Here is a 23674-nt window from a genome sequence, read left to right as displayed (position 1 = left end):
ATCGGAATTATTCCCAACCAGACAGGAGCATGGATTCTATCCATGCAGCTTCTCATCAGCACATATCACCTGAGAATAGAAAACCTAAGAGAGAGTTGGTAGCTTTAATTTGCAATTGGTGAGATAGCTATGCCAGTAAAAATATCAGTGAGTTATTGTACCTGTGTGGGGCTTTTAATGTGGACCCACGTATCTGCCGGGGTACTCTGATTAATATGGGTATGCTGGCTGGATCCCATATTCCAAACATTAATGAAACTGGCCAAACATCCCAATGCAGAATCCTCCTGAAAGAGTCTTCAGACTCAGGGCTGATCAGTCATGCCCGAGTCATTGGGATTGTTTTGACCATACTTCACCACACTGGTCGGCGTGGATTGGTGACGGAGGGTCACGTACTGGTTCAGATGTATCTTGTCACTCATTAACCGCGTGGCAGAAAACCAAATTAAAAACACTTGAATCCACTAGGCTAAGAGAACGACAAATTAAGACGTGACGACAAAAAACCCACAGGTCATCGTTCGCGGGGAGCAGGAGAGGGTGGAAGCCTATAACATAAAACCTTTTTTCAAATTTTCTTACTGTGGATTTCACACCTGATGATGATTGCTTGTGTTGCAGTCGAAACGTCGTGATAATTTTTATTTTAAATATTTTTATTATTTTATTATTTCCCTTCTACGTCACTTTACCGAAAGAACCAAGAAACATGAATCCCTGCAGTCACGAAAGCTTTCAATCAAAAAATAAAACTTTGCTCAATAAATTACAACAGTGGCCCACAACGCCCTCGCCTCGTCTCGCAACAAACGAATCCGCGCAGGCAGAGACGTCGTGGAGGCTCGCGGAGTGGGTGGGTGGACACGGCAGCAGCAACAACACAATGGAGGCGTGGTCCTTGCCGAGCTTCGAGGGAGGGGAGAACGAAGGGGCGAGGCTTCCATTGCGCGGGAAATGCGAATTTCGCGCGTTCGGGCTTTGGCGCTCAAATGCAGCAGCGCCGCTCTCTCCCTTCATTCATTGTCCGCTTCCTGGAGCCATCTTAGGCAGAAAAGCGGCTAACGCTCGTCGAGCGCACCCGACCGTAATCCGAGGCATCCTCGGCGCAGCGACCGCACAGCTTCACGAAACCGACTCCTTTCGAAAGCCGACAACCCAGTTCGACTCTAGGCTGCGATATTTGGCGTCGGGAGCTACTCGCCGAATGCGAAATTAGCGCCGCAAGTTGGACGCGCGACCTTGGCAACAAAAGAAGAAGAAGCCATTGCTTCATTTTTCGGGGTTCCCTCCCCGTCTCTTCGTCAGCCCCCGGTCGGGTCGGGAGTCGCGCCTTCGGACCGGGTTCTCGAGGCCCATCACCTCGGAGATCAACCATCAAGAAGAACTCGCGCTCCGGTGTTGCTGGTGGTTGTTTTTCTTTAACAAACAAACAAGAGATTGTGATAATGTCTGCTGACAGAAAGCTGTTCGCCGCCGCGAGTTACCAGCTGAGTCAACTGGACGGTGTCGGGGCCAGTGCCTACGCGACCCCGCAAGGCCCTCACGGCAGGACGACCCGGCCACGTCTTGGCCGACCACCGGTAAAAAAAAACAATGTGGGGGTGCTACTACCCCCCCACACACACAACAACAAGCCTTGTGAGAGATGTGTCCGTGGATGTTGCTGAGTGCGAGGAAGTTGTGTGTGTGTGACTGCCGTGGCGACTTTGACGAAACTTTTGCGCGCAAACTTTTGTCACAAAGCCATCGTCGCTAACATCACCACCATCATCATCATCATCGCCATCATCACCACCATTCCTCTATCCACCCACCCCCCCACGTCTTTCTCTTGTCTCGTCGCGAAATGGCTGCTCATTTTCCGTACAGTAGCGGGCAGGGGGAGACCGTGAGAGAGACAGAACGAGGCTCATCTGGCCTCAGGGCTTTGATGTTCAGTTCGAGTCCGGACCCAGGTCCATTATCGATAAGGCGAGTGGGGGGCGCGCGGAGGATCGATTATATCGGACCATCGCCCCCCTTTGCTCTCTTGTTTTCAGCTGCGACAGTTCTTCCCCCCCCCCCCCCTCTTGAAATGTCAAAAGTGTTAAAATGTATACGATGTGCAACATTTTGTAGGGCTGCTAAAGTTTGGTGGGGGGCACTATCCCGTGTCGTGGCGTCTAAACGTGTTGTGGTGGACGTGGATTGTTGATCTGAGTGGGGGGTAATGGGGGGCACCTTTTAATCGTTACCCCCCCCCCCCAAAAAAAAAATAAAGTTATTTGTGTATAAGATGTGCTTGTGTTGCTAATATTGGTGGGGGGCCACGCTGGTTCGCTTCGTAATAATTGTGGTATTGGGGGGGTGGGTGGTGGGTCAACTTGCCCCCCCCCACAACCTTAAATGTGTGTAGTGTTTACACGGCTCTGTATTATTGTGAAGTTCTAAAAGTTTCTGAGTGTGTGGTTGCGGTGTTGCTGTTTGAGCCCCGGCCTCGCTGTGGCTGCTTTTGTTCGTGATGGAGGCCCTAGGCCGCTCCCGAAGCCAGCTTAAACACACAACACCACACGCACACTCGGGCTGCGTGGTGCTCAACATTTGTTCTTATTGTTTGTCGTGGGTTATAATCTCAGTTGATTCGCGATGTACATTTTTTTTGTGCATCTTTAATTAATCCAGGATTATTAATGACACTTGGAAGTTTAGGCAGTTAGGGCTGGGTTTGAATGGAGACCTCTCTTTTTGATGTGTCCCCACGGCCTTTTGGGTCGTTTTGTGTGAGATGGTTTCACGCCGTTCATCGGAATACAAAATACACAAATAGTCTTAAAGTCTTAAAGTCACTTTATTGTCAAGTGTGTTACATGCATAACATACAACACAGATGAAATTACAGTCCTCTCTCTTAGTCCCACGGTGCAACCAAGCAATTAAAAAACAATATATAATCACAATTAACAGACATAAATAAACAATAAACAATCGGCGATCAACACAAAATAAGTAATCTAAATGTAATAAACTTAAAATAAACAGTCGAAAATTTTTAAAATGTAAAATATTATTTAAATTAAGTATTTAAAGAAATAAGATATTTAAACCAATGTGGTAGTGCGATGTAGTGCAGTGTGCAGTCCAGAGATCAGAATGTACAAGTCAATGTGAGTGTTTTGAAAATGGGTTCAGGTGACAAATGGACGTCGGTGGCGCGAGGAGGGAAATGGTGGTAAAAAATGTACGGCGTGTGTACGTTGACACCCTAACCTACTGTTGTCGTTTTGTGAATCCACTGAGACTTTGTGTGGGGACAGATGCACGTCAGAAGTCAAGCACTTGCCTACAAAAACTAGAATGTTGAGTTGCTTTAGCGTTGGATATTTTATGATCGTCTTATGTGCACATCCACTTTTGTCAAACCACTGCTGGATGAGGGCCCCTCCCTACACGCCGTGTCATTGGTTTGGGTTGTTTGACCATACTTCACCACGCTGATCCTGCTTGGGTGGGCAACCTATGACCTGTAGTGCACTATACAGACTCAGACCTGCTTGGTTTCTGAGATCCGACTGGATCAGGCACATTCCTTGTGATTTGGTCAATGCATTGTATGGTATATATATTTAGTGTTGTTTTCTTGGATGTGGCTGTCAAGTGCCCTTTTGGCTTTCCAGGAATGTTGACCGGGACCGAGTCCAAGTAGAATCTTCGTCCCCTGGCAGGGCAAGCTGGTGGGCTTACTCACAAAGGGGGGGGGGGGGTAGCCCACCCCATTGCCCACGTGTAAGTGGGCCGCACCAGAGTCTGCCGTCACTTTTGGCCACAAGCTTTCAATGTAGCTTTCGATTAAGCTTGTGCTAATATCTTCCCGTCGACGGCTCCCCCAGCCAGCCAGCCCATCCACCCAACCCACTCGCCTGCCAGTTGATGAGCCTAGGCCTCCAGAAGAATAGAGAACAGGGCTCTGTGGGGGTGGGGATGGGATGGAGAGGAATGCTTATGGCTTCACTCGTCAAGAGTAAGGTTGCAGGCGCATTTTGCGTGGTTGTTGAGCTGCTGCTCGCCTCGGGCCGTGGTGTGAGCTTGTACTTGACAGTAGTACAATGCACACTCATTTTTGCGTATTCACATCAACGTTTTGAGCAGTTTCCGAGCTGGGTCTAGCTCATAAAAATCCACAGGGGGTTGATGCATTTGTGTGTAGTAATTGGCCTGGGTGTAAAATGGTCTTTTAACAACAGCACAATACGATATTGTATAACAGGGATTTCATACAGCAGGGTCTAAATGCGACCACATCTCAAAATTCTGTACAAAAACTGAGCATATTTTATAGAGCAAGGCAGTCTGTCATAGGTTTCTATGCAAGTCTGAGTCCCCATGCGAGTCTATTGGTCTCTGTGCGAGTTCATACAATAGAGCTTGTATTTATGGCATCTAAATGCGACCGCATCTTGAGGCGCTGTACAGAAACAGTGAATGCATTTATTTTCTAAACAGAGGCAGTCAGTGATCGGCATTGGTAAAAAGGAAGCTTTGGAGCTTGGACTTGAACAACAGCAGGGAGTTGATAGCATGGGTGGCGGGGAGAAGCGAGTTATAGGCAGTGGACTCAGAAGAGGAGAATGAGTGACCTACTGAGTGTTGAACATTAAACCATAGTGTGTCTTGAGTGCTTGGGTCTTTAGGTTCCTTGTGTTCAGTGTCTGTCACTGGAAACGTAGGCTCAACCGGCTGTGATGCCCCGTGCTTATGTATTGATGGACAAGCCTTTTGTCAATCTACAGCTGGATGAAGTCCTCCCAGTGTGTCGGCCATGGAGATTGTTTGACCATTCTTTGCCACGCTGGTCAGTGTGGGTTGGAGAAAGGGGGGGTCGTGTGTAGGGTGGCAGTGCCAGTTCTGATATGACTCGCCACTGATGTTAGTCGTTGCCATTAATTGAATTTGGGTCACTGGGCTCAGTGCGATAGCCATTGTGCCACCCGTTCCAGCCCAGTTCCTTGGTGGGAGCAGTAATAAACTCATTAGTGGAATGTCCTCTCCCGCCACATGATTAGCTCCACTTCAAAGAGGGCCGTGACGAGATGCGTGGGCTTTTGTCTGCTGTGTTGGCAATGAGCTGAGGGTTCCCTTGGGCTAGGCCATGCTGATGAGCATCCATTACAATGAAACCACACGGCTTGCCGGTGCTCAGAAGGTGGCGCCTGTCAGACGTGGTCATGCGCTAGCGTGATGGTCTTGGTCCCATAGAGACAGTGCATGTATGCAGCATTGAGCCATTCCAAGTTTCATCACAGGGAGATGATCTGTAGATATGAAGCAAACAATTCCCGGTGCGGGAGCTATTCAGCGGTTGTTGATTTTTCAAAAGAACCAAACAAAAATTATCTTGCATTTCCAAAATTCCTTGAGATAGGGGCTTACATTGCACTCCATTCATGCTAGGAGAATGTCTTTAGAAAATACAATTCTTAAAAAAGTTAAATACTAAAATTTTAAAATGTTATTGTATGTGGCCATGCCCTGGTGTTTTGGCAACCTGCAATCCCAACCATGTAATGCGTATACACTTATTGTCCTGTGTTGTTTGACAAATGCAATTATAGATAATTGTGCACTTTGTCCACAATTTCTGATTTAATTCTAAGTGCAAGTTATTTAGGGATTGACGACAGGCATCGTCCATGGCATTTGAAAGTTCAGTTTGTAAAATGCTGCATTGAACTTTTTCTCTGTGGCTCATTATCATGAGCCGACAGGCTTTTCAGGTGAACTCTTGACACATAAAACAAAACCTATCCAATCAAATTTTGACAAACGATTTAAACAGACGCGCTAAGGTGGATTTTGGCTACGGGGAATATTGTTTTCAACTGGTTTGCGTTTACAGTGCGTTTTGGGAGGGGCTCGGAAGAGTGCGTTATGTGTGACCTGTGGCCACAGGCAGCGTTGCATAAAATGGCGTCACCAAAAGAGAAGTAAAATAAACCGCACGTGGGAATTAAATTGAGGTGTGGGCATCGTGCCGCCGCATTTCAGAAGTTATGGAAATACTTTAAAAGGTCCTTTGCCTAAGACGATGCTGCGCACCCTTATTCGTGGTATTGTATCGCTTTAATCTGAATGCAGTGTGATTTTTTTGGGGTGGAGGCCTATTAAAAAGGGATGTATGAGTGAGAGACTGGGAGGGGATTTGTGGCTTTGAACAAATTTAGTTTTGTCATTTGGCTGTCACTTGGATGGCCATCCAAATAACAAACCGAACATTTGGTTGGACACATTTAGGTTGGAGTAAGCCAATTGCATTTCAAACTTTTATTTCGACTTAAATTTGTCTCCAAGCTATTACGCGACAGGTGGCAATCTGACGGTTTGATTCCATGGATGTTAATGCTTGGCATGTCATGATTTGCCTCCCTTGTGATTTGATGAATTGTCACGATTTACAGTTCTGTTTGACTTCAGGAACATATCCTTTTCCTTTGCCATTGTGCATGTAGCACTGTTACATGGGTTACCTGAACCAATCGCATGCAAAATATAATGATAAATTATAGACCTTTGTCCATCCATTGCTGGATGAAGACCTCATGCTGTGTCTGTCATGGGAGTTGTTTGGTCATATTTCATGCAGGTCAGTGCTAGTTGGTAAAGGAGAGCCACTCAGGACTTCTTCATATAGCACTGGCCGCTGATGTTAGCCGTGACCCGAAATTGAACTGACAATGCCAAGATCATGATCGCATAGTGGGCTAACCACCATATAACATCTACTGATCTAAACATTTTTTTTATTGATTTCAATCTATAAATTGGTGGGTCATTACTTTCCTAATGACCTGTAATGATTATTGACTGAATGGGATGATGCCTCGCATTCAAATAACCCCCATTGTTTCTCTATATTGTGGGGGTCATATGAGCATACTTCACCACACTTGGTTATGGTGAGGAGCATAGACGGGAGAAAAGTACAGTACAACAATGTATTTTGCCTCTGCTGATAATGTAGCCCACCAGCAGCCTACCACACCTGTTTTATGCGTGTTGGTTGCTCACCCAAGCACTATGCAGGCTCAAGCAGGCTCAAGCCTCTACATAGTTTCCGAGATGTCACGATATCAGGCTATGTCCCGAGTGAAATAGTTGTAACCTAAAGTACTAACTGAATAATCGACACTTGGCATTCATATTCAATATTTCGTAATTTTTCCTGCAAGCATCCTTCTGCGAGTTGTTTCAAAACCTTCATCGGTCATGTTGGGGTAGGCACGTGTATCCTGGAGTTAATTTCCTGTAAAGAAAAACAAGGCTACCCATGTATATGGAATTTGCCTTAATGTTTACTTCTTACTTTTGCAGAATTTTTTGGGCATTAGTAAAAAATATCAACACCCGGATTTAACATGGTAGAGTAAAAAAAAGAATTTGGAGCCTGCCACCCATCTTTATGAAAGGCCTTTTTATCTCCACCAGATTTTTGGTGTTGGAGAGTGGCCCTTGACAAAATGCAAAGTGCCACTTCGGTCGAAAGACGCCTTTTTGCCGAAATGCGAAGGCCTGCTCCTCAACTTAAGAGTTGGAGTGATACAAAAATAGCAGCCATGCCGTTATCGCTGTTGTTTAAAATCGTTCATGTGTGGCTTTGGTGTCACCGGCCCTTACAGCGTCGCCCGGTAAAATGCGGCGTTCGGACGCTTCTTAACCCGGGCAGCTGCGATCGAACGAGCGTCCCAAGCACGCCTGTGTGTGCACGCGCTTGTTGAGTGCGCGCTTCCCCATCCCATCGAGTGAGAACCAGTGGTTGAATCTCCCTGGGTGAGTTTGACTGTCGCCACTCGATGGAATCTGACCGCGGGTGCCCAAGCAGGTGTTGTGCTGTCACTCGAGGGGGGTCGGAGTTGATGCTAGCAGGTGTTGCCCTGTCAAGACAGGAGTCAATGGGCCACTGTGCTTGCCCCCCCACAGCTGCTGACAGTGAGGGGTGTAGTCTGCCTGTCGCCATTTCTCCCGAGGGTCTGGACCATGGGATAAAGAGTCTTAGCCATTGTTTCGTGCAGGGGTGAGTGAATTAATTTCATCCGTGATTTAACTTGTTATGAGGCCTACCGATACTGTGGAAAGTCACAACCGGTTGTCCCTTTTATAGCAACTGTTTTCTGCCGTAGGAATGTGGATTTTCCACTGCCAATGGTGAGTGATACCTGAACTGCTCCTGCCCCCCCCCTCTTCACCAGCCTGGACTAACCAATATGGGTGAAGTATGGTCAAACAAGACCGATACGGTCTTGAGAAGCCATGAGCAGTGGAGTAGCGTTAGGATGGAAAGTTATTTTCTTCCAATTGTGCCATGACAAATATTTAGTTTTGCTTGAATTAAATTGAAACAGTTTGTATTCAAGCCTGGTATAATATTTATTTGTATGGGTTTTTAGATATTTTTATGTTGCAGTATACAATTTTCATTTTACCAGTGTTTCAAGGTTGTTTCAACTGTCCACGGACATTTAAGTTGCGCCCTTCAGTTGGATTGGAATGCAGGGGTAGTCATTGTTTTGAAAACTGGATAATTTGCAGGTAATTATACTGGAAAAGTATTAGCAAGGAAAAATACCTTAATCATCCTGGTCGTGTAAAACCAGAAAAGGAAACAGTGGAAGAAAACAATCTCAAGTGCTCACATTCTAAAATGACATTTTTTGGAACAAATTAATAGAACAAGATGTATTGATGGAATCCTTAAAATAAATTGTACTGGTAGGAACCTCTGGTTACACCAGCCCACAGGGGATTATTGTGTCCGTCCATCGTGCAGGGAGGGGCTGGGTGGAGAGTGGAGAGGGGCTGGGTGGAGAGGGGAGGGGCTGGGTGGGGTGGGGTTGGGTAGGGCGGGGCTGGGTGGGGAGGGGTGGGGTGGGAGGGGTGGGGTGGGGCTGGGTGAGGAGGGGAGGGGCTGGTCACCCCGTGGTGCCCTTATAAAACTCAACGTTTCACCTACTCACGCCGGCTTGTGCCCGTCCTCACAGTCGGGCATATTTGCGGAATACACCACGCCGCCGTTGACCTTGGCCATTGACCGAGCAACCCAACGTTCCTACCAGCTCCCTCCGCAGGAATGTGTTTTATTTGTAGATGAGGCTCTAAGCTATATTTAATGGTCTTCAGTTTTTTTTATTTCAAATGAAAACTGCAAACGGTTGCTGGACTCACAGTTATTTGGTTCCATGGAATCAGATAAAACAATAAATATTTACATAAATAAATATTTGCTCACTTTCACTTGTAAAAGAAGGTGTGCTCACCTGTGGAATTGCTTTGGACTTGGCAATCATTTGCGGCTGGCAGGATTGGCCAAGTGGATTTTTTTTTTCCGCTGACATTGAACCACGTTTTCAAAAAATCCGCCTGAATTGTATCGTCATCATCACATTGGCTGTGCGATGTGCTGAACGTTGCTATTGTTATCTCAATGTAGTCGCCCAAGATTATTACTCAACTGCTTCTCGCCTCTGACAACACCACTCCGTTTGTAAGCATCGGAGACGTCTACCAACTCAGAAGCGCGTATAGTGCCGAGCGGTGCCGCAGTGATGAGCGCGCACCGCACTTTGAACCGAGAGACCTGAGTTGAATCTCACTCGCTTCCAACATCAGGGGTGAATATATGCATCGTTGTTTGGCCTCCCCGAGGTCTACTCAGGCTTAAAATTAGTACAGTACCTGGTGCATTTTTAAAAGAACATCAGCGCTGGGGAGACAAAGGTGGCCGGGCGTGGTTCTCACCACACAGTCTGTTGAAGGCTATACGGGGGATTTTTGTCTGTTTTTTTTACATGTAATTACATATAGTGGGAGTCGTGGTCCAATTGTTAGCGCACTGCATGCATCGTGATCCCAAGGGCCAAGATTAGATTCCCAAACATTTAACTTTCAACATCAGTGGGAAATTGGCATTTGAGCCCGTCCTGGGCCTACCTACGAGTACCTAGTATGGTGTGTACACATCAGCACTCGTACGAAAACAAAAGTGACCAGTCCTAGTGCTGTCCACACCATTCTGTGGTAGTCTTAATATGCGCTCGCTCGCAGCATTTGCCCTAAGTCTCCTCTACTAAGCCAAATGTCCCATGATTGCTTGGGGATGGCTCACTTGCATAAACAAGTCTGGAAGGAAAACATTTAATTGATCCTTGTCATGGGTATCAGTATAAAAATAAAGCTGAATTGCAAAGTAGTCCACTAGCAGGGCCATTCCCAAAGGCAATATCTGATAAGGAAAAAACGAGGAACGTTTTCTCGCGCGATTGTATTTTCGCGAGCTTATTAATAAACTTGAGATTGCTTGCACAGCAGAAACGAACTTGCGCCAGCATCGCGAACCGTTTTTTTCCTGCTTATCTAGCGCCGACTGGTGCTGTTCGGCGAGAGCGCGAGCGAGCTGGTCGACCCTGATGGTCAATCGTGCGCTCGCATGCTCACACAGGCACCATCTGTTTCCTGTCTGGTCCCTCAGACGCTGAGGAGTTCCTGCATGGAGTTTGGGCCGCCCGCCTTCTCACTGGCGCGCTGGTGCCGTTGCTCGCTCGCTTCTTTTGTCAGGCGTGGCCCCCCGTTGATTTAAGTTATGCGTGCATGTTACCGACCGAGGTTAATGAAGGTTGTAAATTTTTGTTATTGGTGGCGATGGTGCTGCAGCTTTTGTTTTGAATGTGTCATTGAAAGTTTCAGTTGTGGTTACGATTTGCTTTAGATTTTTTTTTCCTGGCTTGCGATGCCTGTGCGGTTACTTCATCCATAAATTGAACCATTTCCTGAACGCTCCACATGGCTGTGCACGGAGGAATTTCTCTGGTGCGCCATTCTGAAGGAAGGCAATACGTGGAACTTTGAGGATGATGATGCCAACGGTGACGATGATTTTGCCGGTGGTGATAATGAGAAATATACCAAACTTCCATCGCCATTATTATATTAAGTATGAGGGATATGATTAGCGGTAGCGTAATGTTTAGTGCGTCGTGCATTGAACCAGAAAACCTGAGTTTGATATCTGCTCGTGGTTCACTTAAGTGCCGAGTTATATCTGAATCGGTTTGGGCCCCCCACTTACCAACACTGCACAGACCAGCATTTGTGAAGTATGGTCAAACAACCCCCACAACTCACATGGCATGCAAAGGCTAGAGGCCATCATCTAACAGTGCTTTGACAAAGGGCCATGGAGTAAAATATTCGGCAGCACCAACAAAATGAGCAACGGCGACTTCATCAACAACTTCCATTCGACGTCAACTCATTTTATATATTTTTTGCAAGCCAACCAGAGTACAGTACTGGGCAATGTTACATCTCGCGCGCGTCTGTAATGGGTAAAAGATGTGCAGCAGTCGAGGCACCAGCGAAAGGCCAGCGGGTTGACGCTGCCCTAAAGCCGCTGTGTGACTCGTCCGTTGCGTAATTGAAGAACCCCCCCACCGGGGTGGTCGGCCGCTGCAATTTCCTTCCCATGCCGAGTGCCCCCCCCCCCAAACCCACAGCAAACCTTGAAAACCTGCCCCCCTTTATAGTAATAATAGTAATTTAGCACGTTTGGTATTTGCACCATTCTTATAGCGCGAGGAGGCTATCACAAAGGCGCTGTTTGTCCGACGGGTTTCGTCTGCTAGTATGGGCGACGTCGGTATGCAGTTTTTACCCGTGATGCCGGCATTCGTGGCCTACTTTTTTTTTTATAACGGCACAGGATCTTTAACGTCAACTGTGAAGGAGACGGCGTATATATATTTTTATTAATGCACCGTTCAGTATTAACCAGGATGGCCACAGGGCTTGAACCACAAACCTCTGCAGCAATCTTGTCGCCGCGCTACCACACCGTGATGCCACCTTTGGCTTTCTCCACCCTCGTTTCATTCCTTACTTCTTCCTCACCCCCTCTTATGTGTGCGTCTCTTCATTTTGTATAAAGAGGGCACCTAGCTTGGCGCAAACACTAGTGATGTCACTTGGTGGCAAATGGCTTGTTGTGCAGTAGTATGCATGTGCACGTATGTTTGTACTCTTTGTATGTGCTTGCATATATGTCAAAGATGCTTTATCCATAATAGAGGTGTTTTGGGTTATATCGCGTAAATAAAAATATTGTTGTTAAACCCGCCACCACCTGACACAGCCAACTAGTAAGGGTTGTCACGTCAACAGAACGTGCCAATTCGTCACTAGTACAGCACACCGGTGTGTTGGAGAGCCAAGCCACAACATTTATAATCTTGAGTACGACGCTTTATATTGGAGCACTTGCCCCAGTAGTCTGAGCTATGAATGTGGAAGCTTTGTCTTAATTGACGCATGTTTGTGTATCTGTCTTTGCGTGTGAATTGTGATGCAGGCGAAGAGAAAGTTGGAGTTGGAAGTTCCTGACCACCAGTACCTGAGCGGGGAATTCCACACGCCCAGGGGGAAGGGACGCACGCCTTATCGCCCGCACAGCCCCCGCAGTGAGTGCACGGGGATACCACGCGACCTGTGTGTGCGCGCGCGCGTGCATGTGGCACTGTAGGGAGCAGTAGTTAGCGCATTGCTACAAAACCAAAGACCCAACTTCAATTTCCACTGTCAACAATCTCCAACCAACATCTGAATCAGTTCGAGGCCTCACTGGGTCGGCTTTGCCTTAAATGAGTTCCTTGTCCAGAGTGTGAACATCGCTGGGGAGACAAAGGCGGCCGGGCAAGGTGCTAGCCTAGTGACCACCCCCCCCCTCGCGTGCCGTGCCGGCCTTCATAGGTGCTCGCGAACGGCACTTGCCCCAAAAGTCTGTAAAGACTACGGAGATACTATCTTGTCTCTTTCGGGTGGCATGGGTAGTGATTGGAGCTCTACTGGACCCGTCGACATGAGTTTGACTCGCGGTCCTTGCCAACATCAGTGGTGATTATATAGTGAACATTCTTTATTGGCCAATTCCATTATTGAGTAGCACATGGGAGGAAACTGGAGCACGTGGATTTTATATGGGATGGATATGCAACCACATCTAGATGCTGTATGCAATATAGCATTTAACGGATACTATAGAGCTTCCTCCGAGATTCCTTTAAGTGACCTCTGGTCGACACAGTAGGGGGCAGCACTTTCCCACTCACTCTGTAAATGAGAGCAATGTTAGGTGCATGCTGCCAGATCATTTTAATTCTCCGAGCTGGAATTTATCCCAATGTAGTCATTGGTGACAGGGTTGAGATGATCAACTTGCTACGCATTAAAACCCAGTTTAATCACAAACGGCTGCCTGCGATCCACCCTAGAATTTTAGCGGTGCCAGCTAAGTTCTCTGACCTCTGTGCCAGAGTCCATCTTCTAACACCAGCAGGGACCTGCCGGTGCTCCTAGCCGGCATGTGCCTGCTCTTGTGTCAGAATTGGTAACCTAAGCAAGGTTGTGCCTGCATAGTGCTCGGATGGGCGACTGGCATGCACAAGCAGGTTGCCATAGGGCCACTCCTCCGCTCCCTCACTTGGTCGCTGGCAATGCTGCCCCGTGCGTCCCGAGTAGATTTATCGCGGAGGAGAGCACCTCCGAGGTGGCGCGTGGCGGAGACGGCCTCGGTCCATGGCCTCCACGCCACGTGCGCACGACCCTCGGCACAGAGTACAACACACGGGTGGGAAACCTTACAGCCCGTGGGCCGGAGGCAGCCCATGGGCTGGATACCGGTGTTAGAAGGTGCTGCCTGTGGGGCTATGCGGTGGGCAGAAGCGGGCAGTTCAACCAATTCCATCGTCGTATTCTACTTCTATGCCCCTACATTTATGCCACCTTATCCACTTAAACCCGCACTGACCATTGTCTGAAGTACGCTCAAATAACCCCCCCCCCCGCGGCTCGCACGGCGACCTGAGTTCGACTCCTGGCCTCTCCCCAGCAGTGGATTGCTGAGCGCCGGTAATTCTCAAGCTCTGCCGAGAGCAAGTCGTGCGCAATGTTTGGCAGTAGCAGGAATGAGAAAGTTGCGGGAAGATATTGACCCCTTGGGCATATTATAGTGACATTTTCATGGCAAACGTTCAACAAAGCGGTTGCAACCACCCAGCATGTTTTGGCTCGGTGCTCGTACAAACATGAAAACAAAGGAAATAAGCAGGAGATGGCTGCTTTTTATACACACACACATACACGCCCACGTGTGTATACACAGGCACACACAAACAGAAAGGGAAGAACCCTGATTGTGCCCTGTTCAGGGGAAAATTAAGAAGTGAAACGCAGGGCATTGATCATCTTCATCAGCCATGGTCTATCCACTGCTTGATAAAAGCCTCCACGAATTGTCGTCAACCCTCGCGGTTCCACAACGCAAAGCCCCCATCAAGCTTCTACGTATTAGCAAATCTCATCGCTTCATCTCCATGGTGGTCATCCTCTTAGGGGTGCTTCTTCGTGTTTGTAGGTCACAGAGTAAGTGGGAGAGAGAAAGTAGATTCTTTTTTAAAAATCCCAAAACAAAGCGGCTATGAAATAGCCAAGAAGATGAACAACAGATAGGTGGGGACCATTGAGTATTGTCTCCTCCTATGTGAAGGTTTTCTCTGGTTACTCCAGTTTCCTCCCAAATGCCGTTCATGTTTTTTTGGGATGAAGAGGATGATGTTTGCTGATGTCGAGGTGGTGTATGTGTGTGTGCGTGCGTGTTTCATCACGGAAGCTCCCAAGTCACCGTCAGAGCGTTCCCGCTACGACACCTCGCTCGGGCTCCTCACCAAGAAGTTCCTGGGACTCATGAACCAGTCATCGGACGGCGTCGTTGACCTGAACCGCGCTGCCGAGACGCTGGCCGTGCAGAAGCGGCGCATCTACGACATCACCAATGTCCTAGAGGGCATTCACCTCATCCGCAAGAAGTCCAAGAACCACATTCAGTGGGTGTAAGTAGTTCCATCCGAGCTGCTGAATCGGAGATCAGATGGGGGGGGGGGGTGATCCGGTCAGAGTGAGGGCTTCTGCTTGTGTTTGTTTGTGTTCCCTAGTGATGGTGTGTGTGCATATGTTTTTCGTGTGTCTTGTGCGTGAGTTTGCGTATGCGTGTGTCCGTGTGTATATGTGCCTGACCACCCCGTGTGTGGGGGTGCGGTAGTGGAGTGGTTAGGGACACTGCACTACTAACGCAATGACCTAATTTCGATTCCGGCTCACGGCCAACATCGGTGATGAATAACTGAACCAGTACAGGGCCTCCCTCCCGTAAGTCGATTCAGCCTTAAATGTGTAAACATTTAGTGCCACGTGTTGTTATCAGCATAGGAGAGACAAAGCTTGCCGAGGGTGGTGCTGACCACCCACCCTCTTGTGTGCCTGCCGGCCTCAACAGCTGCTCCCTAACAGCACTTTCTCCCAACAGTGTTGTCACGGCTCCATTGGGGACCTTTTTTTGTTGTCTTGTTACTACTCAGCGGGCAGTCGCCCCTGGACACTGGCACCCAGGCCCGAGGGCTGCCCCAGGAGGTGTCCGAGCTGAGTCGCAAGGAGCGCGCCCTCGACGACCTCATCGGGAGCTGCACGGCCACTCTCAAGCAACTGACAGAGGACTCGCACAACCAGAGATATCCTTCCCTGCAATCTGCCACCACTCCCTTGTGTGCCCACATTGCCCCACATTTTGGCCTCGGAGCGCTGTGGCACCTACACGAAGTGGGGATGGTGGGTGGGGGGGAGCTCCGTGCCGTCAGAATGGCAGAATGGAGATTACTTTTGAATACTTTGCAAGTAGGGTTCAAAGTGATGCCTTTGCCTTGTCCGTTCGTGTGTTTGTTTGTAACAAGTTAGGGAAGGGGCCGGGGAAGTGGTGGGCGAGGTTAGGTACGGTGACTCTCAATGATGATCCACTATGATCAATGCTCGGACCAACTCTCAGACTGACCTACATACGGAGTCACGCTCACTCCGACTAACCGACTCGGATGGCTGATCGTCTGTTTTAGCGTTGACGTTTTTTGCGGTCGACATTCAATTGGGATGGGTTTGCGTGAGTGATAGGGGATTACTGCGATTGATTGTGAGCGTTACATAATCGCTGTTACCCTTGACACTGCCCCCCTCCGTGCCGGGGCCTCACGCTGGCATACGTGACGTACCACGACATCCGCGGCGTGAGCAGCCTGCGCGAGCAGACGGTCATTGCTGTCAAGGCGCCACCGGAGACGCGCTTGGAAGTGCAGGATCCCGCAGAGGTAGCCAAAGGGGACGGGTTGTGGGTGTCGGGGCAGTGGAGGCGAGATGTTAACTTCCTCGCCTGGTATGCAGTAGGTCGGTCGTGGGTTTGATTCCGACCCCGACGCCTGCTGTATATTTGGAGTTGGCATTTGTGTCTCCCTGTCGTCGCCTGGATTTTTCTCCCGAATCCTCCCAGCTTTTCCCTCAACAGTTAGAAACATGCGTTCATAGTATTCACCTGCTATACATTTCCACATGATAAGCCACTTTATTGAGCTTTCATTTGTGGTCTGGTCGCTTCTGAAAAAAGAGCTGTATAGCTCAGTGGGTCTTACCTGGTAAAATAAAATTAGTTTAGTCGTGTAGTTTCGACACGCAGACGACAAACGTTCCGAGCCTAGACTGTTGGCACCGTGGTTCTGTGATGAAGCGGCCCTTCTACATTTCGTTGTCTCTTTCCACTTGTCTGTGTTGTTGCGTTTCTTTCGGAAAATGTTCACACTTTCCACCAAAGGTTGAAAGTGTTAATGCGTTATTACCTCCGTCGGTAACTGGGGAGGCGCATGAAACTTTTTCCATGAATTTTATTGCTGTTAAGTTGAGTTAATTTGTCTACAAGGGAGAAAGAGCAAAAATTACTTTGTGCAAATATGACACCAATGTGCATTGACAAGCCATGATGCTGTTTGGTCAGATAACCACCCATGAACCTCTAATCCAGCAGTGCATGGCAAAAGGGCTAGACTTGTACTGATGATAGACGCTTGTGTTGCGCCTGAAACATCGTGATTTATTTTATACCTACGTGACTTTACCGAAAGAACCAAAAAGTATGGATTCCTGCAGTCACGAAAGCTTCAAATCAAGATTACTTGCTGGCTGTTGAGTGGTGGCCAACATTAACCCCCCCCCCACCGTCTCCCCCTCAGCCCTCTCCTCCGCTCCCTCACTCGGTCGCTGGCATTGCTGCCCCGTGCATCCCGAGTAGATTTTTTCGCGGAGGAAAGTGACTCCGAGGTGGCACGTGGCGGAGCTGGCCACGATCTCAGCCTCCCCCGCCACGTGTGCATGAACCCTCGGCACACGGAGTATTGCAGCAGGGAGTTTTTTGTTGTTGTAAAAATAAAATAAATAAAATAGTCACCGATGAACATTTTAATGCAGTGCTGTACTGTAGTCCCTGTTTAAGTCTTCTTTTGTAATTTGTATATCTCTTCATGTAATCTCGGTTTACAAATCTCACATTATATATATATAAGAGAGGCTTCTGTTTGTGAAAGCTTGGATGGCCATCAATTTCCTTTTCGTAGTCTACAAATGCCCAGCACAATAGCACTTGAAATTAATGATTTTTGCATCATTGAGCCGTGAGAATCCACTGCCTTCATCGAGCAGTGGTTTGATGGTGATGTTTTATTAATTTTTTAAGACAATTGATCCATGGCTGTTTCCTTTTAAAAAAATTGCAGTATTTTTGTTTCACCGACGAGACATCTGCACGTAATACAACTTTTATGCAACAAAAAATATTTTACTTTTCTTGCCAATCTTAATCGTTTGTCTCACTTGATTATTTTGCACCCTCGGTTGTGCGTCTCAACGGGCAATCTCAGCTACACTGAGAATTCCCAAAGGAAGTAACAAAATACTCGCCAGAAGGGGAGTCGAGCGTGGAGACGTGCTCTCTCACCATCGTTATTTCTAGCAACATTAGAAGCCTTTCCCAATCTCAGCTTTGTCGATTTCGATCATTAAAACCACCAACGAATTTGGGACGGAAACAATTCTCACGTGACCGATGTATGTTGACGTTCCTTCGCACCGTACGTAGCCAACCATGCAAATCGTAGGTGCAGGAAACAATTCGCCCATGTCCAATCATTGAAGTTTATCCGTGTCTCGCGTTCTGCTTCCGCAGAACCTGCGGATGCACCTCCTGAGCAAGCGGGGCCCCATCGAGGTGTACCTGTGCCCCGACGAGGCGCCCGACAGCCCCATGAGTGGCACGAGCGGCGGTGGCGGCGCCAGCTCTGAGCTAACGCCGTGCACTCCGGATCAGCAGGGAACCTCCGGCGAGGCGCGGGGAAGGTCGCCGGACGCCACCAACAGAGGTGGGGGTCTTTATCCACGTGTGCCTACTGACTGTAAAGATGGCATCAACCAATAATCACTAGTATATGCTGCGCAGATTTGGCCGAAGTTGAAAAGCTATTGTCATACCTGGTGTGAAACACCCGATTTCTCCATTGCTATAGTTAAACATATTTCAACGTAAATCACTCAAACCACGTGCTGGCCAGTGGTCAGCTGCCTCCTTATCACTTATCTGTCGCTACTACCAACCTGTGAACTTGACTTGTCGATTCCTCTGCCTATGTTGAGGATTCATTCTGCTGGACCGATTGTTTTGTCTCATCCACACTCTTCAACCACCACAACTCTGCAGGTCACATTCTCACCAACCCACTCACCACACTGCAGCTCATACTTTTACCAACCAACTCGCTCATCCACTCGCCATGCTGCAGGTCGCACTCAAAAGTCAACTCACTCATCCACTCACCATAGTGCAGGTCATATTCTCACCAACCAACTCACTCACCCACTCGCCACACTGCAGATCATACTCTCACCAACCAACTCACCGCACTGCAGGTCACACCAACCAACTCACTCACCCACTCACCACCCTGCAGGTCATACTCTCACCAACCAACTCACTCACCATACTGCAGGTCATACTCTCACCAACCAACTCACTCACCCACTCACCACACTGCAGGTTATACTCTCACCAACCAACCCACTCACCACATTGCAGGTCATACTCTCACCAACCAACTCACTCACCCACTCGCCACACTGCAGGCCATACTCTCACCAACCAACCAACCCACTCACCACACTGCAGGTCATACTCTGACCAACTCACTCATCCACTCACCACACTGCAGGCCATACTCTCACCAACCAACCAACCCACTCACCACACTGCAGGTTATACTCTGACCAACTCGCTCATCCACTCGCTACGCTGCAGGTCACAACACTTTTGTCTGTTTCTTCCTTCACACCGCTAAACTTTAGAATCCCCTCCTCCCATCGTCTCTCTTTCCAAGCTTTTATAATAACCTAGCTTCACTTAAAGAAACGTGTTTTAACTCTTATCAATTACAACTTTGATAGTGCTGTTTGCTGCTGGTCGCTTGGCATTTTGGATGTTTTATTAACTATATATACACATGTATATTACCCTTATTAACCATGGCTATGCCTATTGCTCTAAATCTAGCTACATTATACAAATATAACATGCCCCTAAATGTAACTTGCTTTACCTATAACTCTCCATGGGTAGCAAAAACTGATGCTAACCTGTAACTTACTCTGAACATAACACATCTTAACACGTGCGCCTTAAACTTAACGATTGCCCATAGCCGTAGCGTCGACTCGAACCTATAGCTATAATGAATGTACCTCCTCTAAGTGTTCCGCGTGGTGCCTGGTTCTACAGACTCGGTGAGGAGAGACCTGGCATTGGCCCTCATGGCGTGCGGCAGCAACGACGTTTTAAGCCTCGACGGCGCATCGGTCAACTGCTTGGCCGTGCCGGTGAACGTCGAAGAGAACGGAGCGGCGCCTGGCGGCCCGTCTCCGCTCGGCACGCCGCGACGCAGCCTGCTCATGCAGACTGAGGACCAGCTGCCCTGGGAGACGGAGACCAACGGAGAGCTGCCCTTGGTCGCCCTGTCACCGCCGCTCGGTCCCGACGACTACCTGTGGAGCCTGGCGGAGAGCGAGGGCATCAGTGACCTCTTCGACATTGGCACCGACCTCGGCTCGCTGCTTGTGTAGGAAGGTGGGGGGAGAGGGAGCGGCGGCGGCCCCGGTTTGGTCGCGAGGTGCCGCCCCCCCCACGCCAGACGGCAGAAGGAAACCCCCCCCCGACGGCTCGTGCCGCCGGCAGTGGCAAAGAGTGTCGGGAGCTCGTGAGCCGAGTGTGTGCCAGCGGAGACGTTGAGAAACTTTTTGCTAAAGCTTGCGCCCCCCGATGTCATCGCCCGGCCTCGACTTGCACGAAAAATCTCGTGATCGTCTCCAGAGCAGACGATCGTGTTGTCATCGATGTCAACCGTCATATCCGTCGTCGAACGGGTTAAAGGTTTCAACACATGAAATTTTGTGTTTATATCCTTTTATAACCGGTTGCCGCGCTGGTGTTGGTTGATGCGAAGTCTGCGGAGAGTTTGGGTGGTGTGCGAAGTTGGTGGCTGGTGTTGCTTGGGCTGCTGCCGTTGTGTTTTGCCCGACTTGCTATCGAACTTGGCAGCAGCTAGTCATGTCCAACCGTACCCAGAGCCTATTTTCTGGGTCGCTGCTAGACTGTAGTAGACACGTGACGAGTAACCACAGCCATAGCGAGACGTTTACTGGACTTGGTAGTGCTGGGTGCCAGGAATATTTTCTGGGTCACCTACCTGGATGGACCCAGCTGAATTCAAGCCCTGACTGTACACTTATCCTTTCGACCAATTTTTGTTATTTTCCCACTTCGTAAGAGATGCATTTTAAATGTTATGTGTGAGCAATTATTTTAAAAGCATGTTGTTTAAAAATAAAATTATTTAATGATTTCGGTTTAAGCTCGTTTGGTGGGCATTACTTGCACCACGGCACGTAGTTTACGCGAATATTAATAATGTGTGCTCTTTACACTTGTGTTTACAGCGAGGGTGGGGGTTTAGTGCTGAATGCTTAAAGGTGGGATACTCTAAATGCCTCGGTATGCATGGAAAGGCGATGTTTGGCCATCGTAAGATCTTAAATTGTTATGTATCGCATTTGTCTATATTTGGGGGGTCTGATTTATTCGTGTTTTGCTGGGAATGGGGCAGGTGATTGGTCAGGATGCACTGAGGGCACCCTTATACGTGTCCTCGTTGATTTGTACACTTTTTGAGACAAAAAATCTTCAAGATATTTGAAAATAACAAACGCCACTGCCCGTTTTTGCTTTTAAAATTATCGACCACGAGTCTCGTTGCCACGAACTCAAATTTGATGAATATTGACTGGTGCTCCGAGTAGAGTGGTACGACTGATCATTTTTTCAGCGAGCGCCAATGATTAGAGGTTTTGGTGGGGCGGGGGGGAGGGCTATGGTCACGTGTATAAACGTGAGCTCGGCTCACGAGCGATAAATTAACTTTTGTGTCAATGCATGCTGTTGTCTGGTTTCCGATTGTGCTGTAACGCGTGACAGCCCCGGTACGTTCCACCTTGGCCGTGGTCACATCGATCGTGCTGGATGACAAAAAAAATAAAGTTTATGGACGCAGATGACGTGAACGCGCACGCTCAAGTCGTCTCTTTGAGAGGCGCAGCAGAGGAACGCGCGCATCGAGGAGCGAGCACGGGATTTTGAGTCCAGTACTCGCCGACGAGGGGGAAATAAAGTGCACTCGCGCCTTGACGGCCACGAGAATGGGCGAATGAAATGGATCAAGGGAGAGGAAACCCGAGGATAAGAATTGCTCTCGATGTGGAGGGGGGTGTGCGGCGGGGGAGATGGGAGTGACATTCTGCAAGTGACTGGGAAGAAAATCAATCCGATGCCTCGGTCTGTGTGGGCTGTGCACGCAGACGTGGCTGTCGGAGGTGGTGAAGGGGAGGGCTTTGGTCAGCCGCTGGAGTTTAACGTTCGATGGCCGTGGTACCCTGGCCCCTTGGGAGCGGGGTGGCCACAATTGCAACCCCCACCGCCGCAAACGTACGGCCACGTTCACCAATTCACACGCAATAATAATAATAATTGTTGTTGTTGATGTCGACACTGCCGTGCAGGTGTCCATCGCGAGGAAATGAACAATCGATTTTTTGACGGTGCAGGGGATGGGGGGCCCAAGGGTTTCTTCAATGACGTTTGGCGTGTGGTGGTTGAAATGGGACGTGGCATTATCAGCTGCTTTGTAAATTAATTTGCGAAGAGTTAGTATAACAATAATAAGACCTGTTTTTTTTCTGCTGTTTGATATTTTTGGGAAATATACACAATGCATATATAATTTACAATAAGCAATATGAAAGTGTATAATTTTGTCGTTGCAATGTAAATTGTTTGTACAGTTTGCTGTGATTTAATAATTCCACGAACAGTATTTCACTTGCATTGGACCAGACTTGTGGAGGAATACGTGTTGAGTCGTCCAAGCTGCTAATTATCGGCACCTCTCAGGATAATTGGCACAGCACCTCGGAATTTGTACGGTGACAAAATGGAATATCAAGGTGCTAAATTGGTGCTGGAGAATGTGCTGTATTAGAGGCTCTCACATGAAAATATCAACATTTGCTCGGATTCACAACTTTGAACATAGCTTCTTTAACAGAGGTGATATGCCAGTGTATAACAATTGTATACTGTACATTCATTGTCTTAATTCAAAACGACATCGCTTCTCAATGCAACTTGCTCACTGCAGTGAATGGGAAATGGGGAGTGATCATGATTTAAAAGAATCGCTTGTCAGAAGTTATTAAATTACTGATACGCAAGCTGTCCATTGGCCATTGGTCGCCTGCTTGAGAGCCAATTCCGTTTCCAGTACGGCTTATACTCCCAGGTGCTGTTCCCTTTTCTGCCTACACCTCGAATGGAATCCTCGCCGTGTACAGCGTTGGTTTCCGAATGTCACGCGTGGAGGATGGGGCATCGCTCGCTCGCTCGCATTCGGCCAAAACAAGGGTGGTCGGAGTGACGCTCTGCTCGTCCACGATACTTACAGATGGGCCCTCGACCGCACAATGGTTCTACCACTTCAAAAGGGCCCGCAGATATTTCTCTCTCTCTTTTCCGCTGCACACTTCCAGTCTGGCAACCGGCGTGTTTCTTATTTAAGTGTAACTTCTGTCGCCGCAAAGGGCCTGTTTGCGGTGACAGAAGAGATTGCGCTTCGTGTGTGTGTTTAACGTGACCTGCCAAAGGTTTTTGAAGCTCCTATTTGGCCCTCGGTAAGGAAAAAGTCCCCCCCCTCCCTCCCACACACCCCCCCTTGTCATACAGTGCATTGTTGTAAATAGTCAAAGTGTTATAGAAGTTCCCCCACTGGCCACTACCGATGTGTGGGGGGCGGGGGGCAGCGCTCACCACATATCTTTCAACTCGCGTTTCACGTGAGACCTGCCTATAACCCAATCACCTGCAATGCCCCAAATTCTTATCGGGTCTGAATAAGCCAAGCGGAGTCGTTTTCCTCGATGGCACTTGAATAAGTGATCATTGTGCACCGCTGGTCGACGAGGGGGGCATTGCAGCAACATATGTTGCTGTCTCGTACTTGTATTCTTTAACGTCTGGTCTTCGCCAACCCGAATTGACCAGCATGACGACGTCTGGTCAAACAACCTCCATGACCGATCGGGCTTGGGAGCCCCCCCCTCCCCGCCGCAGGATTGATGCAAAATAGTCTTGTCTCCC

The 23674-nt window shown here is 48.4% G+C and overlaps 1 protein-coding gene across 1 annotated transcript; it reads left to right on the top strand.

The window, feature by feature from the left end:
- Positions 1-1050: 1050 nt before the first annotated feature.
- On the top strand, positions 1051-21322 carry LOC144938635 (transcription factor E2F3-like). The gene is made up of 7 exons (XM_078866618.1): positions 1051-1583; positions 12374-12482; positions 14690-14909; positions 15435-15584; positions 16097-16211; positions 18113-18305; positions 19712-21322. Exons 1-7 carry the CDS (start codon positions 1449-1451, stop codon positions 20050-20052), a joined length of 1263 nt encoding a protein of 420 aa, XP_078722744.1. The 5' UTR covers positions 1051-1448; the 3' UTR covers positions 20053-21322.
- The last annotated feature ends 2352 nt before the right edge of the window (positions 21323-23674 follow it).

The sequence above is a fragment of the Lampetra fluviatilis genome, chromosome 22 (genome assembly GCF_964198595.1).
Source record: "Lampetra fluviatilis chromosome 22, kcLamFluv1.1, whole genome shotgun sequence".
NCBI classification, from domain to species: Eukaryota; Metazoa; Chordata; class Hyperoartia; order Petromyzontiformes; family Petromyzontidae; genus Lampetra; species Lampetra fluviatilis.
Note: the sequence above shows the minus strand (reverse complement) of the source record. Positions and strands in the feature narration are given on the sequence as shown.